General features: G+C 35.7%; 2 protein-coding genes across 2 annotated transcripts in view; both read left to right on the top strand.

Annotated features, from left to right (window-relative positions):
• LOC129494628 (uncharacterized) overlaps positions 1-17,645 on the top strand; it is a gene marked incomplete at its 5' end in the record, with an annotated part of 613,327 nt that overhangs the window by 60,936 nt on the left and 534,746 nt on the right.
• SRFBP1 (serum response factor binding protein 1) overlaps positions 1-17,645 on the top strand; it is a 66,978-nt gene that overhangs the window by 41,588 nt on the left and 7,745 nt on the right. The window contains 4 exon segments of the mRNA XM_055302164.1: positions 13,460-13,541; positions 14,574-15,151; positions 15,154-15,284; positions 16,479-16,516. Of these exon segments, the coding sequence (XP_055158139.1) occupies positions 13,460-13,541; positions 14,574-15,151; positions 15,154-15,284; positions 16,479-16,516 (829 nt within the window).

Here is a 17,645-nt window from a genome sequence, read left to right as displayed (position 1 = left end):
TCTCTGCTAGATTCTTTTCACTTTGGAAAACTAATATTAGTGTATGTGTAGTATTTGTGAAATCAGTGTAATATTTGTAAAATCAGTTTCTTATCCTCTTCTATTTACAACCCTTCATTCAACTTCATACAGTGTGTGAAATGTCATTTATCAAAAAAAAAATGAGGCAACAAACATCTGTATTAGCTTATTGTTATTTTGTATTAATAAATTCACTTGCATATGACAAGATTTGTAGTCATGAAATTATTTAAAAATTTATTTATTTTAGAGAGCATGTTTGTGCATGAGTGGGCGGGGGGGGGGGGGTGAGCAGAAGGACAAGCAGACTCCCTGCTGAGCACAGAGCCCAGAAGTGGCCATGGTGCTAGATTTCACAACCCTGAGGTCATGACCTAAGCTGAAATCAGGAGTCAGATGCTTAACTGACTGAGCCACCCAAGTGCTCCTGTAGTCATGAGATTCACTACTAAATCAGATAAAAAGCTTAGGATCTCACTGTCAAGGGTCAGGTGAAATCTGATTACATTTCTGCTCTGTTTATACTTCCTCCAAAAAAAGGCAAGGAAAGAAGGGAAAGTGTAGAGGGAGGAAGAAGAAACATATTTCATCCAAGTTCTTGATAGAACTCTGGAGGGATTTAAAGCCAAGGGAAACTGCCCTGCTTAAGACATCATTTCAGGTTCCTCCCAAGCTATTTAATTTCGCCTATTTTGTTAGTGTTTTATTCCATTTGCAATATTCCTCCATTGGATTCAAGTTCTTCTGTTTGAAAATCTGTTAATAAATTAAACCTCTAAAAATGAGGCAGGCAGCACTGTTGTGGAGAGGGTATTGATTGTTCTTCAGTCCTAGGTAGTGAGCTCAGTGGAAGGTAACCTCCCGGGAATGAAGTCCATTACATAAAGCTCTGCACATTTGAGGCTATCTGACCATCATAGCAGAGCAAACTAATTTATGTAATATCTTACAGCTTGCACAGTTCTTCCATATCGCTCTTATCTCAATTGATCTTAACAACAGTGATCTCATGTAGAAAGCATTCAGCTGCACATGTGTGCACCCACGTGTGTGTGTGTGTGTGTGTGTGTGTGTGTGTGTGTGTGTGTAGTAATAGTAGTGTCTTCATTTTTCAAACGCAGAAAAGGGGTAGAAGGGTTAAGTAGGCAGTTGATATGTATATGATGAAAGTTTAAAGCTAGAGAATTGAAGGATGAAAATGTTGACATTTCCAGAGAGCTGGTGCCAGGATTTCAGGAGCTTCTCAATTCAAAACATATGTTGCATGCAAAGCAATCAGCAAGGCAGTATGGAAGAAAGGAAGGGGATAGGAAGCACAGTATTTTCTAGAGGAATATATAATCTAGTAAGGAGTTAAAAAACAGGTATATTAAGTACAGGATAAGGGGAAGCAAATTATTATCTGTTACCATCTGTTAACAGTTGCTGATTCATTAGGTGCTTTATACATGTTAGCTTTCTCAGGGAAGATGATAACTCCATTTAACGAAGGGACAAATGGGCCTGGAAAGGTAAAAATATACCTATTGTCAGTCCTTAGCAGATGGCAGGTCTAAGGTCTAAACCCTGGTCTCTGCCTACAAAATAAAAGTTCAGGAGAAAAAGTTTGGTATGGGTCCTATTTGCAAGACTGCATTTTAGAATCATGGTGTCCCAGGGATTGTTAGAGTTAAACAAATGCAGAAAGGTCTCCTCTTGTATTCAATGTGGACTCTAAGCCTTAGGATTGCTACAGTTCTTCTGTTCCAGCTGAATGGACTGTTCCTTATTACCCCCCTACATGTTTTTAATAAATGCAAAGAATATAACTTCAGGTGAAACCTGGAAATGAAGTCTAATTAATATTATTAAGAATACTGCTAATCAGCATTCTACCTCTGCCAGTTCACTCAGTTTGTTGTAGGCAGCATTTCGCAAGAATGAACGTTGCATGTAAGAGAGCTTTTTCATTTTTAGACTTTTGTTTATATTCACATGTACATTCTCAAAATTCTTTTCAGAATTGAACACCAAAAGCTTGTGTTCATAATAAATACCCGTATGCCAAAATAAAATTTTTCCATAAAAAGATGAGGTGTTTTCCCCTTTTTTATTGAATTTATTTGAAATGGAAGAAACTGGAGGTGTGTGAAAACCGCAGTTTCCTGAGAATTTTCCATGGCAAATGTTGTGTCAACATTAAATAAGGAAAGCTGTGGTTCCTTCATACCCTCTAATATTATGAAGTCTTTCTTCAGGCAGGTGTAAAAACTGTTCATAGAGAATACTTAGCCTTTTAAGCTTCAAAATAAGTTTGTGTACATTTAAGGTATATGACTGTATTCGAATTTCTTCTGTAAACCTCCATAACATTTTTCATCTCTTCAGTGAAGTTTATCACATTCTGTCTTGGATGAATTAGTTGTTCATTTGTCTTAACCTTTAATATTAAAGCAAGATTGTGAGCCTCAAAAGATGGTGTTTGTGTCCTTATGTGTAAGATCATGCCTTCACATATTGAGGCATGTTTATATAAGTATAAATATAAGTAAACATATGAAGAGGGATAAAGCAAGTGAGGAAGGAAGATGGACGGTAGTGAAATAAGAGATAAAGGATTTGAAAGGTCTCCTAACAGGTCCTGCCCTGCTTACTCCAGCAAGTTCTTCCCCTCAGCTCAGGGACTTTAGCCAAAGCTTTGAACCTTTGCCTAGTTACTTTACAAGCCTCTTTTTTATGCTTATATTTAATTTCTATCCAAAAAGATTTGATGGGGGCTTGAAAATGTCAGAAAATGAGTGAAAGTTAACTCAAGTGGTTTAGAATAAAACTGGTTGAGAATACTAGACTGAATTAAAAAACCTGACTGTGAGTTCCTAACTGGCTAAGTAATCTTGAAATCAAATCAGGACTGTTAGTCTAATTATTGGATAAAATAAGTGATCTATATTCCCTGTACCTCTTGTTAAAATTAGAATTCAAAAATGCATTGAATGATTTCAAATTGCTTTGTTAACAATAAGATTAAACAGGAGTTTAAAATGTTAAGTTTGACATTTTTTACTTAGTAGAAATAAAATTTAAATGATTGCTGTCATTTTTAAAATGTGATAATTTTAACTAAGACTTTATTTAAATCAAACATTTTAAGAAATACCATGTGTCCCTTTTTTTATTGGTCTTTGAAGAATGAAAGCTGAAATCCTTAGTATTTATAAACGTGCACCTATGCATATGCCATTAACAATTTTTCCATTTGCAGTTTTTCCCCATTAGAATATTTTTTCTACTCCCCAAATCATAAGCTACTCAGATTTGCAAATTAACAGATCATCAAGAACATATATAAATTAATTAAAAACAACTAACAACCAAAGGTAAGGAAGTTTGAAGTACTAACTATACCTTAAAGAGATCCATACAATGTAATCTCTTTGCAAAGATTGCTGGTTAGCAAAGGGAAGAGGCTTAAATTTCTAGGAGTTTCTGCAGTCTAACCAGTATTGCTTTGCCATTCATGCAGTTCACTTACTGTCCTGGCTCTTGTTGTTGTTGTTGTTGTTGTTGTTGTTGTTTTTTCCTTCATTTCTCTAATAAACCCTTCCAGATCCCACATTCTGGTAATGCATTTTTGATGCCCTTCAAAGGCCTAATTGCATCAGATGTAAAAATGCCAGGCCTTACCTTCTCAGTGTTGTTTTGTTTTGCCAAAAAAAATTCAATGTTTTGTGCACCCTCACATACTCAGCAAGAGTTTTATGGCATTTCTACACTGCATTATCTTTTGATGTTTAAGTATTCTTAAATAACTGACATTTTCATATTTCAGTATAACAAGAGTAGTTTGTTCTCTAAGATATTCGGTGATGATATTATGTAGCCAACTTTAACAAAATTGCCCATTTATAAAACTTAGAAGCAATAGGACATACTAAAATGTGTATTCGCAAATATTATGGTACAAAGTAGGTTTATCACATACCTACAAGACCACATTATTGATAAGTAGATTTCCAGTTAAATGAATGAGAAGTTGAGAAGCTATTTCTTTTCTTTTTGCCTAAAGATGCTGATACATTAACTTCAAATATTTTGGTAAAATTTTTTGTATTTTTTTATTCTAGCTTATTGAGATATAATTGACATATAACAAACACTGTATAGGTTTAAGTTATACAACTTGAAGGTTTGATACGCATATATATTATGAAAAATTACCATAAGATGGTTAATTATCATGTCCGTCACCTTATGTAATTAGTTTTGTGTGTGTTGCATGCATTTAAGATTTACTCCTTTAGAAACTTTAAAGTGAAAAAAAAAAAGGAAACTTTAAAGTATATAATGTTGTTGTCTGTAACCACCAGCTAAATATCAGATCTGTAGAACTTACTCATCTTTTAATTGGAAGTTTATACCCTTTGACCAAAATCTCCCTGTTTCCTCCATTGCCACCACAAGTCTGTGGTAACCAACAGTCTGTTATTGCCTCTGTAAGTTTCTTTTTTTAAGATTCCACATATAAGTTATACTATGCAGCCTTTGTCTTTCTCTGTATGATTTCTTTCACTCGTTGTAATGCCTACCAGGTTCATCCATATTGTTGTAGATAGAAGGATTTTCTTCTTTCTCATAACTAAATAATATTCCATTTTGTGTAGATAGATGTATATATAGGTATCTCATTTCTGTATATATACATCTATCTACACACACACACCATGTTTTCTGTATTCATTTCATTTGTCAGTGGACTCTTGGTTGTTTCCTTGTCTTGGTTGTCATGACTGATACTTCAGTGAATACAGTATCTCTTTGAGATAGTGATATCATTTGCTTCAAGTGTATAGCTGGAGTGGGATTGCTGGATGATATGGTAGCTCTAGTACTAATTTGTTGAGGAACCTCATCTGTTTTCCCTAGTGTCTGTACCAGTTTGCATTCTTACTAGCAGTGCTCCAGGGTTCCCTTTTCTCCACAGACTTGCCAGCACTTGTTAGTACTTTTTTTTTTTTGATACTGACCATTCTGACAAGTGTGAAGTAATATCTCATTGTGGTTTTGATTTACATTTCCCCCAGTGATTATTAGTGTTGAGCTTCTTTTCATGTACCTCTTGGCTACTTTTTCTTTGGAAAAATATTTGTTCAAGTCGTCTGCCCATTTTTTAGTCAGATTTTTATTTTATTTTATTTATTTACTGTTGCATTGTATGAGTTCCTTCCATACTGTGGATATTAGCCCCTTGTCTGAGATACAGTTTGCAAACATTTTCTCTGATACTGTAGATTTCCTTTTCATTTTGTTGATTGTTTCTTTTGTTTTGCAGTAAATTTGTAATTTGATGTAGCCCCACTTGTTTATTTTTGCTTTTGTTGCTTGTGCTGTTGGTGTCACATCCAAAAACTCATTGCCAAGACCAGAGTCAAGGAAGTTTTTTCCGTACGTGTTCCTAGGAGTCTTAACAGTCTCAGGTTTCACATTTAAGTCTTTTTAGTCCAATTCAAGTTAATTTTTATGAGTCGTGTAAGATATGGGTCTAGTTTCATTCTTTAGCATATGAATATCCAGTTTTTCCATATCATTTTTTGAAAAGACTGTCTTTTCCCCTGTCAGGTATTCTTGGCTTTCTTGTCAAATAGCAATTTGCTGTATGTACATTCTCAATTCTCTTCCATTGCTATATGTATCTGTTTTAATGTCAGTACCATACTGTTTTTATTTTTGCAGCTTTGTATTGTAGTTTGAAATTAGGAAGCATAATGCCTCCATCTTTGTTCTTCTTTCTCAAGATTGTTATGGCTCTTGGGGATCTTCTGAAGTTCCATACCAATTTTAGGAATTTTATTTTCCTATGAAAAATGCCACTGGAATTTTGATAGGGATTACATTGAATTTATAGATAGCTTTGAGTGCTATGGATATTTTAACAATATTGGTTTTTCCAGGGATCCCTGGGTGGCTCAGCGGTTAAGCGTCTGCCTTCGGTCCAGGGCGTGATCCTGGAGACCCGGGATCGAGTCCCACGTCGGGCTCCCTGCATGGAGCCTGCTTCTCCCTCTGCCTGTGTCTCTGCCTCTCTCTCTCTCTCTCTGTCTCTCATGAATAAATAAATAAAATATAAATAAAAAAATATTAGTTTTTCCAATCCATAATGATGAGATATTTTTCCAATTTTTTGTGTCCTCTTCAGTTTCTGTCATTTAAGTCTTAGAATCTTCAATATACAGATCTTTCACTTTCTTTGTTGTACTTATTCCCAAGCATTTGATTATTTTGATGGTATTATAAATAGGATTGTTTTTTTTATCTTTCAGATATTTCATAGGAATGCAACTGGATTTTTGTGTTTTTTTTTTTAATTTTTATTTATTTATGATAGTCACAGAGAGAGAGAGAGAGAGAGAGAGAGAGAGAGAGAGAGAGGCAGAGACATAGGCAGAGGAAGAAGCAGGCTTCATGCACCGGGAGCCCGACGTGGGATTTGATCCTGGGTCTCCAGGATCACGCCCTGGGTCAAAGGCAGGCGCTAAACCGCTGCGCCACCAGGGATCCCTGCAACTGGATTTTTGTACATTGGTGTTCTATCCAGTAACTTTCCTGAAGTTATTTATTAGTTTTGTTTTTGGAGTTTTTAGGATTTTCTTTATATAACCGCATACCACATAAACAGAGACCATTTTACTTTTTTCTAACTTGGATGCTTTTTATTTCTTTTTCTCACGTAATTGCTCTGGCTAGGGTTTCTAGTGCCATATTGAAAAAAAAAATAGCAAGAATGGGCTCCCTTGTTTCTGACTTCAGAGGAAAAGCTTTCAGTTTTTTACTGTTGAATTTATTAGCTCTAGGTTTGTTATATATGACCTTTATTATGTTGAAATAGGCTTTTTATACCCTGTTTTAGAGCTTTTATCATGAAAGATTGTTGAATTTTCTCTTTCTGCATCTAGAGAGAAAATCATATGATTTTTACTCTGCTGGTGTAATGCATAATGTAAATTGACTTGCATATGTTGAACCATGCTTGCATTTCAATGATTCCACTTTTTATTGTGCTACAGAGTTTGATTTGCTAGAATTTTGTCTAGAATTTTTACATATATTTATCAGGGATATAGAACTATAGTTTTCTTTTTTTGTAGTCTTATCTGGTTTTGATATCATAGTCTTAATGACTTTGTAAAGTGAGTTTAAGATTGTTCCATCTACAGTTTTTTGAAAGAGTTTGAAAATAGTTCATATTAATTCAAGAAGTCACTTATTTTCAACCTGTTGTTCTTACTACATTCCTTTTTTTTTTTTTTTTTTTTCTGATAGTCACACAGAGAGAGGGAGGCAGAAGAGACATAGGCAGAGGGAGAAGCAGGCTCCATGCACCGGGAGCCCGAAGTGGGATTCGATCCTGGGTCTCCAGGATCGCGCCCTGGGCCAAAGGCAGGCGCTAAACCGCTGCGCCACCCAGGGATCCCCTTTACTACATTCTTTTAAATAGAATTACATTCCTACCTGTGTAGTAGTGTTTATCTTAGCCCCTGTTAACATGGATACTACCTCATAGTATAAATTGGAGCTCATGTTTATAGCTATTCAAAACTTTCCCAGGGGCATAAAATGTATTCTCTGGTGTGGAATAATAACAGGAAGCTAAATGCCCACACCTCATACATTTCCTAAATAAGCCACATAGTCAGTACATATTAGTTGCCAAACTTAAAGGATGAGAATATGTTTTATATAATATTTAAAAGTAACTACTTTTATCAATAAAGTACTTTTGACAGGATAGTATTTTTATTTACTGATGGCATTTACTGTTTAAAAAACACAAATTCCATATTATTACAGAAGTGAGGCTGTGGTATATATAATTCTACATACTAAGTTGTTAAGCAATCATACCTGATTAGTGACTATTATATATATATCTGTATACCTTGTAGACTCAAGCCTTTTATGTTCTTTAAACTCACTGCTAGGGCAGCCCTTGTGGCCCAGCGGTTTAGCGCCGCCTTCAGCCCAGGGTGTGACCTTAGAGACCTAGGATCAAGTCCCACGTTGGGTTCCCTGCATGGAGCCTGCTTCTCCCTGCCTGTGTCTCTGCCTCTCTCTCGGTGTGTGTCTCTCTGAATAAATAAATAAAATCTTTAAATAAATAAGCTCACTGCTATTCCATATGGATGCATAAGCTCTACCCTACACACTCCCAATGTGTTGGCACCCCTGGTATTATGCAGTGCAGTTGCCTTTTTAAAAATCAGTCTTAACTTCTTGCTAACCTGATATTCTCTTCAAGTATGCCCTCCACAAAGGTTGTGATATAAAAGTACAGTTATAGGGGAAGACATACATAAGAATAATAAGATCTGGGAACCCTGGGTGGCGCAGTGGTTTAGCGCCTGCCTTTGGCCCAGGGCGCGATCCTGGAGACCCGGGATCGAATCCCACGTCGGGCTCCCGGTGCATGGAGCCTGCTTCTCCCTCTGCCTGTGTCTCTGCCTTGCCTCTCTCTATCTCTGTCACTATCATAAATAAATAAAAAGTAAAAAAATTTAAAAAAAAGAATAATAAGATCTTCATTTATTAGAGTAATACATAATTTATGATTATAAATCCTATTATAGAGCTTTTTTTAAAAATAAAATTTACTAAAATCAGATCACAGAATCACAGTTACTCTGGGATATTTCCAGGGCATTGCTGAGTAAGCTCAGTGATATGATGATCCTTAACAAAATAGTTTTTACTTGGAGTCAGCACTAAACATGCAAGTATTATCAGTGGTCTTCTAAAACTTGTTATAGCTAAGATGGTGGGATGTAATTAGCTCTGGAATAAAAGAATACCCAGTTCATCAGAGCTTTTAGCAAGTTGTCAAAGCAGGAGTTTGGAATAGTAGCAGATATGTTTTTGAACAATTCTATATGAACACATTTAGTCAAAATTTATATAGGATTCCTATAACTTCTTAACTAAAACAGTTGAAATTAACTCGTGTAATTAGAACAGTTATTTCCTAGTTTATCTGTTTTGCAAATACAGATGTTCATATATTGAGGACTACCTTTGAAGTGAGTTATTTGCAGCTACAAGGTGGAAATACAGTGAAAGAAGCAGTTATGGAGTAACAACTCCTGCTGGAGGGTCTTCTGTTTTCTTGTAGAGAGAGAGAACAGGCTTCTGGCCTGTGTGTATTTCTCAGAACTGATGGGTTTCGTTCTCATTTTTTTTACATTCAGTTGTACTGAGATAAGTCCTGCCTATTAAAACATGCTGCTTTTTCACTAAATACCAGATTGTCCCCACTAAGCCAGGATCTTAAATTACATCACCATTCAGGGAAACAATGCATTTAAAGTTGTAATTTGTTGCTTTGATTTGGCAACAAAAGTCTGTTACAATAGTGTTTTTGTTTTATTTTTATATATTTTTTTAAAAGATTTCATTCATTCATTCTTTCTTTCATTTAGAATGAGGTGCGGGCTAGGGTCAGAGAGAGCAAGAGTGAAAATCTCAAGCAGACTCTGCATGGAACACAGAGCCTGACACAGTGCTTGGTCTCATGCCAAGATCATGACCTGAGCCAAAATCAAGAGTCAGACATTCAACTGACCAAGCCACCCTGGTGCCCCTGTTTTTGTTTTAAATTGGACTTTTGAATATCATGAACCTGCTAAAAAAATTTTTTTATTCCTGACTTTTTAGTTTGCCCCCACCAGGGATTCTACTTGCATATTATTAGAGCAGTTGTCACTTTTTCTGTAAAAAGTATTTTAGGCTTTGCAGGCTTTACATTCTCTGTTACAACTACTCAATTCTGCCATATGATATAGCAGAGCTATGGATGGTATGTAAATGAATGAATTTTGCTCTGTTTTCTTAAAACTTTATTTATTTTTTTTTTTTTGAGAGGCAGCAGTTTAGAACTGGCCCGTAACCCAGTTTGCCAACTACCAGTTTTGAGAATCAAGTACTTCTCCAAAACTATTTTATGAAAAGGACAGTTTTCCAGTAGTCCTTCCAGACATTCAACTTTAGTTGGTTTTTAGGGAATTTACCCTATACATCAGTATGTGTATTAGTATGTTTTAAGTATTGGCTATTAACTTTAATGGTGATTTATAAGAATTTAGATCTCTTTCCTCCTTCAGCCCCTGTGTCATATATGTACCCTTCTTAACTTCCATCCTTCTAAGGCACTTGGGTCAAATTTAGAGTAGATGTACATTTAGTGATTCTTTTATTTTGACTGTGAGTCATGTAGTGAGTAATTATCATTTTTCCTTTTTCTGCATAATATTTCTATTTCCTACAGTTTATCTTTTCATGTTAGTTTCCTATATTCTTTCTAGTGTAATACCAAACTCTAGTATAATACCAAAATCTCTCAAGATGTTTAATACACTAGGAGCACCTGGGAGGCTCAATAGGGTAAGCATTTGACTTTGACTCAGGCCATAATTTTGGGGTCCTGGGATCAAGACCCTAATCTGGCTCTGCCCTCAATGGGGAGTGTCTCGCTCTCCTCTGCCCCTCCCCCTGCCCATGCTCTCTCTCAAATAAATAAAATCAAATAAATAAAGTTTAATGCACCAGGTATCTCCTGCCACCATCCTGAAAATGCCTTTGGCCTGCATCTCCCATCTGTTACATCCCATACATACCTCATTCTTTGTATCCTTCTTCATTTTAGTGGAGCTTAGTACCTTCTAGGGAGAAAAGTTCAAGAGATGTAACCTCTTTTAAACCTTGCGTGCTGGGAAGTAGTTTTATTCTTTCTAATTTCGGTATCATTTTCCTACAAAATTTTTATTCTGTGGTCTTTGACCTCCAATTTTGATTCCTGATTTGTATGGGGAGGGGGACAGGGGGGTGTAATGTGTTTTTTTTTCCTCTGGAAGCCTGTAGACTCCAGGATTCTGATATGACTCTCAAAATCATGCCCCTCATCAAGGGGTTCTGTCTTACAGCTTTTAATATACAGCCTATAAAACTAAATCAAGCATATTCTATGTTTAGCAACCCATCTTGTTGCCAAGTGACTCAGGATACCAGCAATAGGTTTTCTTCCCAGATCCTCTCATACATCTCCACTGGCAGATAAAATGGGTAAGAAGTCCTATGTATATTGGACTTCAGGAAATCCAGCAAGGTGTTGAAGCAAAGGATTATTTTAACACTGTACTTAGTGAATAGTTTCCAAATGGACTACCATTTCTTAGACAAGGTTGAACAGAGGCAATATCTAAGAGTCTGTGAGAATCAAAGTTTTTTACCCTAAGGCTGCCCTAGCAAAGTACCACACACTAGGTGCTTAAAACAAAAGAAATTTATTCTGTCATGTTTCAGGAGGCTAGAAATCTGAAATTAAGGTGGCAGTAGGGCTAAGATCCTCAAAAGTTTCTAGGGAAGAACCCTTCCTTGCTTCTTCCAACTTGTGCCTCTGGCCTTCCTTGTACTGTGACAGGATAACTGAAGTCTCTGCCTCTGCCTTCTTCCTTGTCTTTCTGTGCCTCTATCCAAATGTCCCCCTTATGAGGACATCAGTCATAGTAGATTGAAGGCCACCCTAATCCAGCATAATCACCTTTTAATTATATCTGCAAAGACTGTTTCCAAATAAGTTCACATTCTGAGTTTGTAGTCGGACATAAATTTTAGGGGGATATTCAACCCAATATACAAGATAAGTAGATGACAGATACAATTTAAAGAAATTATTTTCTGAGTAATATTGCTTAGATAAGTCCTCCAAACACAGTAGACTTCAGACAGCCATCATCTTGTGTTTACTAATGTACTCATATATTTGTATTACTAAGAGGGAAAAAAAAGCTTTATAGTGGGCTATTAACAATGAAGAGAAAATTAAAGACTTTGAGGCTGACAGCTCTAATTTGACACACTAGTGAAATGTATTCATTTACCCTATGGGATGTTTATTGAATGCAAACTGTTAGCAGTTACTGTTCTAAGCACTAGGTCTATAGCAATGAGAAAAACAGAGCCGCTGCCTCAGAGATGTGAAAATATCGACCCTGGCATGCAATGTTAAGTAATATGAAGTAGATAGTTATGGGAAGTGTTGCTCAGATAACGTTAGAGCAGATAGGTGAATAATAAGAGATAATCAGCCATGTATATATTTAGGAGTATAGTATTCCAGGTAAAGAAGAGCTTGCAATGGAATAGCCTAAGCTGAATCAGAAGGCAGTAAAGTTTAAAGAAGAACAAATAGGGGCATATTGTGATCTAGCTACCTTTTTAAAAGCTCACTGTGACTCTCTGTGGAAAATCAGGAGTCAGGGAGCAAGTGATCAGGTTTGAGCATATCACATTGGTACAGCAGTTAAGTGTTAGTGAATTGGTCAGAAGTATGAAGAGTAGAAATGATGAGAAGTGATGGGTCCTGAATATATTTTGCATTTAGAAACCACAGGATGTGCTAAAGGATTAACTGTGAGCTATGAAGGAAGGAGAAATGTGATAGAAGAATTCTTTAAGTTTTAGCCCTAACCAACCAGCAAAAGTGTAATTACATATAATAAGTAATTACATATAATAAGGAAAGATTAAAGAAGTAGGTTTGAGAAGGCTATCAATTCTTGGGGGTCCTGGTGGGTGATTCAGTAGGTTAAGCATCCAACTGTTGATCTCAGTTCAGGGCTTGATCTCTGGGTCATGAGTTCAAGCAGCATGGGTGTGGAGCCTATTTTTAAAAAAAAAGAAAAAAGAATTTTCTCTTCATATGTCAGGTAGGAGGTTCATAGAGGAGTCTCAAGCTCAAGTTAGAATAGCAGTTAGAAATTTGGAAGTTGTCAGCCCACAGACGATATTTAAAGAATTATCCCCAATCATGAATTTTCTAACTTTATTATGTTAAATATATAATCAGCTCCATTTCAGTCATTGTCAGATATTTATGAAGTGTTGGCTCTTAGCCAAGCAGTGGTAGAAGGTTATGAGAATATAGTAGAGAGGCTAGACATTCAAACTACAAATATTTAGCATCATATAATTTTTACATCTCTATTAACTGGACTATCAAATATAAACAGTAGTTATAAATTATATCACCGAGCTTATCACTAATATGTTATTTGATTCTTTCATATTAATTTAGTCTTTTTAATTAGGTCTCTTACCCTCTTTGAAAGTAGAAGCTATATTGCATTTTTTTAATATCACACAGAATGCCTACCAGAGTTCTGGAAATATATTAAGTTCTCAAAGAATATTTGTTAGTTGACTACATATTAATTTTATTTGTTGCGGGGGCAGTTGTATTTTGTCATCATGAGTTTTATATTTTTTATCAGATTATACAAGTGACTTCTCTAATGAGAATACTAACAAATTCCAGTTTCCTCTCATTTTAAAAAATTATGATACATTTTCTTTTATGCACTTCTTAAGAGTACTATCTTGTTTTTATTCCCATTTTTGTTGTTTAAATTTGCAGCCTGATTCTACTGCAACTGAAAGAGCAGTTGCCAGACTAGCTATGCATCCTCTTCTGAAGAAAAAAATAGATGTGCTAAAAGGTATGAATCAGATGACTTTTAAGCCATGTACTTAAATGCACTCGTATATATGATTTTGAATAAATTACTTCATTTATTTCTATGGGTTTTTTGTTTTGTTTTGAGGGCCTTTTATAAACATCTTCTTCAAATATTTTTAAATGTAGGAAGGTGCCTGAAAATATGGAAGTTATCTGATGTCTAATTAAATCTGTATTTTTTCCTAAATTCTAACATATGAATACATTTATATTAATACATAACATATTCATGGTAACATTAAATACAATTGATTTGCTAAATATTGGTGTAATTCATAGTATTACTTTTGATGTTGCCACTTAGTCACATAATTTTCGTTTTATGTGTGTATTATAAATTGTCTTGAAAGAATTCAGTGTTGTCACAGATTAGAAGATGTTTATTTTTATGTCTGAAAACACAATTTATAATGCACCACCACCATATCAACACATTATTGCTAAAGAAATTAAAGTTGGCATTTTATTTTATTTATTTGTACTTAGTGAAGTTTTTTACTATTTTTTGTAGTTCCAAGGCCTGAAAAGATGATTAATTTTAAGAGTTTTAAACTGAATACCTCTGAGCATTTCAAATTTGGTTTTTAAGGTCATTAACGTTTTTTTGTGATTTCAGACCCATTAAATATGTTTAACATAATTGCAGTTGTCCTCTTAAATGTTTCCAAATAATGTAAGAAATACTGTACTGGGGCAGCCCCGGTGGCTCAGTGGTTTAGCACTGCCTTCAGCCCAGTGTGATCCTGGGGACCCGGGATCCTGGGGACGTCAGACTCCCTACATGGAGCCTGCTTCTCCCTCTGCCTGTGTCTCTGCCTCTCTCTCTCTCTCTCTCTCTCTCTCTCTCTCTCTCTCTGTGTGTGTGTGTGTGTGTGTGTGTGTGTGTCTCTCATGAATAAATGAATAAAATCTTTGAAAAATATATTAAAAAAAGAAATACTGTACTGAAACGGTGATGTTTTATATTATTTGTTTTAATGATGAAATAAATCATGTGCTATTTCTGTTGTAGCTGCTGTCAAAGCCTTTAAAGATGCAAGACAAAATGTTGTTGAAGTTAAATCATCAGAGAATGCTTCAGAAGAAAATCATTCCAAGGACACTTTGTGTTCAAATGATGATGCCAGTAAGTTACAGCATGAAGGAACTATTATCAGTGAACAGAAAGAAAAAGAAGCCAAAATATTGGCAAAGAAACCAGTAAATTCAAAAGAAAAAAGAACCAAGATGGAACATGGACCCAATGCGATAGACATTCCAAATACTCCATCAAAGCCTTCTGAAAGGGCTGGTATAGTTCCTTCTGATCCCCGGAAGACACCTGCTGACCCAAAAGTGAAAACCTTAAGTAAAACAAAAAAAGGAAAGGAGTCCAATAGCTTACTTGGTGGAAACAGTGATGGAGAAGAATTACAAGAAGAAGAAAAAGAGTATTTTGATGATAGCACAGAAGAAAGGTTTTACAAACAATCTTCCATGTCTGAGGATAGTGACAGTGGTGATGACTTCTTCATTGGGAAAGTCAGGCGGACGCGAAAGAAGGAAAGTAATTGCCATTTTTCAGTTAAGGAACAAACCCCCCAAAAAAAGTGTTGTTACTGGAGGAAGATAAACATGAAACTCATCAGAGTATAAGAAATGACATAACCAAGCCAAGTGTGGAATTAAGGAAGTTTGAGTCTGTATTTTTCCATTCTTTATCTGGATCTAAAGGCTCTAGAAGGTAAGAGTATTTTTTCTATCCTAAAATAATTGTGAAAGAATAATTATTTTTTAAAGATATGAAATATCTGCACATCCTAGCAATGACAGAAGAGAATCTCTCCCCCTACATACATGTAGTTTACACAGTACATCCTGTGTTTAGACTTTGCCCTTTCAGACTTTATCCTCGGATAATATATGCAAATGCATATACAGTAGTGCCATATCTGTCCTGCAGCCAAATAATGTGTCTAGCTAGTTTCAGTTTATCCTTTCGAGTATCAGAGTTTTTAAACTTGGAGTTTCCTTTCGATGGAAACCTTTTGAAAATGTCTCATATCTTAGAACTTTCTGAAAAGAATGGTGGTTTTGATTTGTTCTTGATAACCCAGGGCCATTATTGTAAATATCAGTCATTTTCTCTTACATTACTATTTCAGTAGATACAGGTGTTTGCTCTAACCCCCAGACTGCTTTATATGTGGTAATGTTGGCCTCTCTCCCTGCTGTCAACCACCACTTTGCATAGCTCTTCTGTTATCAATAAGTTGCATTTCATTTGTAATTCTGTCAGGGCATATCTTCACGTTTTAGGATAAATATCGTGGTTAGCTAATTTTTTCAGCAACAGCTACCTTCCTCAGAAGACTCTATTTATGCATAAGTCAGGAATAATTTTTAATAGAATAGAAACATGAAAAACACATGATGTTACCATTTTCCAAAGAAGTAAGAGTATGGAAAAGACACAAACTGTATTTGAAACCTTGGAACCAATTAAAATATTATTTATATCTCCCTAACCTGCCTCCAAAGACTCCGTTTTTTTCCTCACTTGAGAATAGCACACTGCTATGCTGTTCATCTCCCACAAAAATAATTTTTGTAATATGTGACTCGTTCCCTCTATAAGAAGACTTTTGAAATTCTTTATTTGCATAGTCCTCAAGAGTAGACACAGGTGACCAAGATGGGATATTTTATGTCCAGAAGTCCGTGTAAATGATTGTGAGAGGGAAACTCCCATGTTTATGTAGTAATATTGGGGTCTAACAAACTTTGATATAGCTAAAACCTGGGGTTTTCTCATTTTTTTATTGATTGCTGGTACAATGAGGGAGTAGTACAGTAGTCTTTCAAGTGAGTTTTTTATGCCTAGTTTTTTTAGGTCATTTATCTTTTTTGAGTTCTAATGGTCTTTTACTTCTTTTAGAAATTCCAGAGAACAGGCTCCAAAAAGCAAAACCCCAGGTATGTATGAATGGCTGCCTGACCATGATATGAAATTGACTAATGCTTTGCCAGAGTAGAAGGATGAAAAGTTCCAGTTGCTTAATAGCCTGAATAAATTACGTACCTACAGGAAGGGGAACAAGAATATCTTTTAATTACCAGTGTAATTTTTTCAATTTTAATTGTTTTTACCTATCTGCTACCAGTTTGAAAGATATATAAATGAAACTTGTCAGGAAATATTGGGTCTATTTGATTTATCTTGAACTAAATAAGTTAATACATTCTTTAAATTGTCATGTAAGTTATATCTTAGCATCATGCCATTAAATGTTCAGTAACAAGTATGTTACTAGGTTCAGAGTAAAATCAGAGTATTTTCACATTAATTTATAGCAAGTCAAGTTACATGTATTTGTTTAGGCTGACTCCTGTACATAATTCTAAACTCTCACTGGCTTAAAATAATAAAAATCTATTTTCACTCACATCACAGTCCACTTTGAATTGGCAGAGGGGCTGTGTTATATATATTAATTCAAGAGTCAGGCTCCTTTCATCTTTTCACTCCTTCCGCCTGCAGTTTTCCAGGTATTCCTCCAGAAGGGAAGAGTACATGGAGAAATTTTGCAGGACATTTTCATGCGCCAGGTCTGAAAGTGGCAAGAATCAGTTCTGCTCACATTTCATTAGCCAGAATTCAATTATATGACACCATCGAACCACAAGGGAGCTAAGAAATGCGATCTAATTGTGTGATTGGGAGGAAGAAGGAAGTGGAATTTCTTAACACATAACTGTCTGCTGCTGACTATCCTTACTCTCACAAGATGCTCATTTCACTGTCTCTCCCGCACATAGAGCACACTTTATCCCCCTTCCCAAGGAAGCCAGCTCAGAGTCCCACCCAGTCCCTACATCCAAGCTCAAAGCCCAGCATCGTCCACCAGTGATGCATTACTTTCCATCTGGCTTCATGGAAATGACTGCTCCAAATTTGGTGACCTGGTCACTAAAAGACAGACTGCCTGTCCCCAGTTCATACCAAATATTTAGTGGCAGATCAGGGATAAGGTAACCACAATACAAAATCCCAGTGAGTTAAGGGAAAATTGGGAGGCACATAACATGTCTGGTACCTAAACAA

This window comes from Nyctereutes procyonoides, unplaced genomic scaffold, assembly GCF_905146905.1.
Source record: "Nyctereutes procyonoides isolate TBG_1078 unplaced genomic scaffold, NYPRO_anot_genome, whole genome shotgun sequence".
Lineage (NCBI taxonomy): Eukaryota > Metazoa > Chordata > Mammalia > Carnivora > Canidae > Nyctereutes > Nyctereutes procyonoides.
This window is presented reverse-complemented; position numbering and strand designations above follow the sequence as displayed.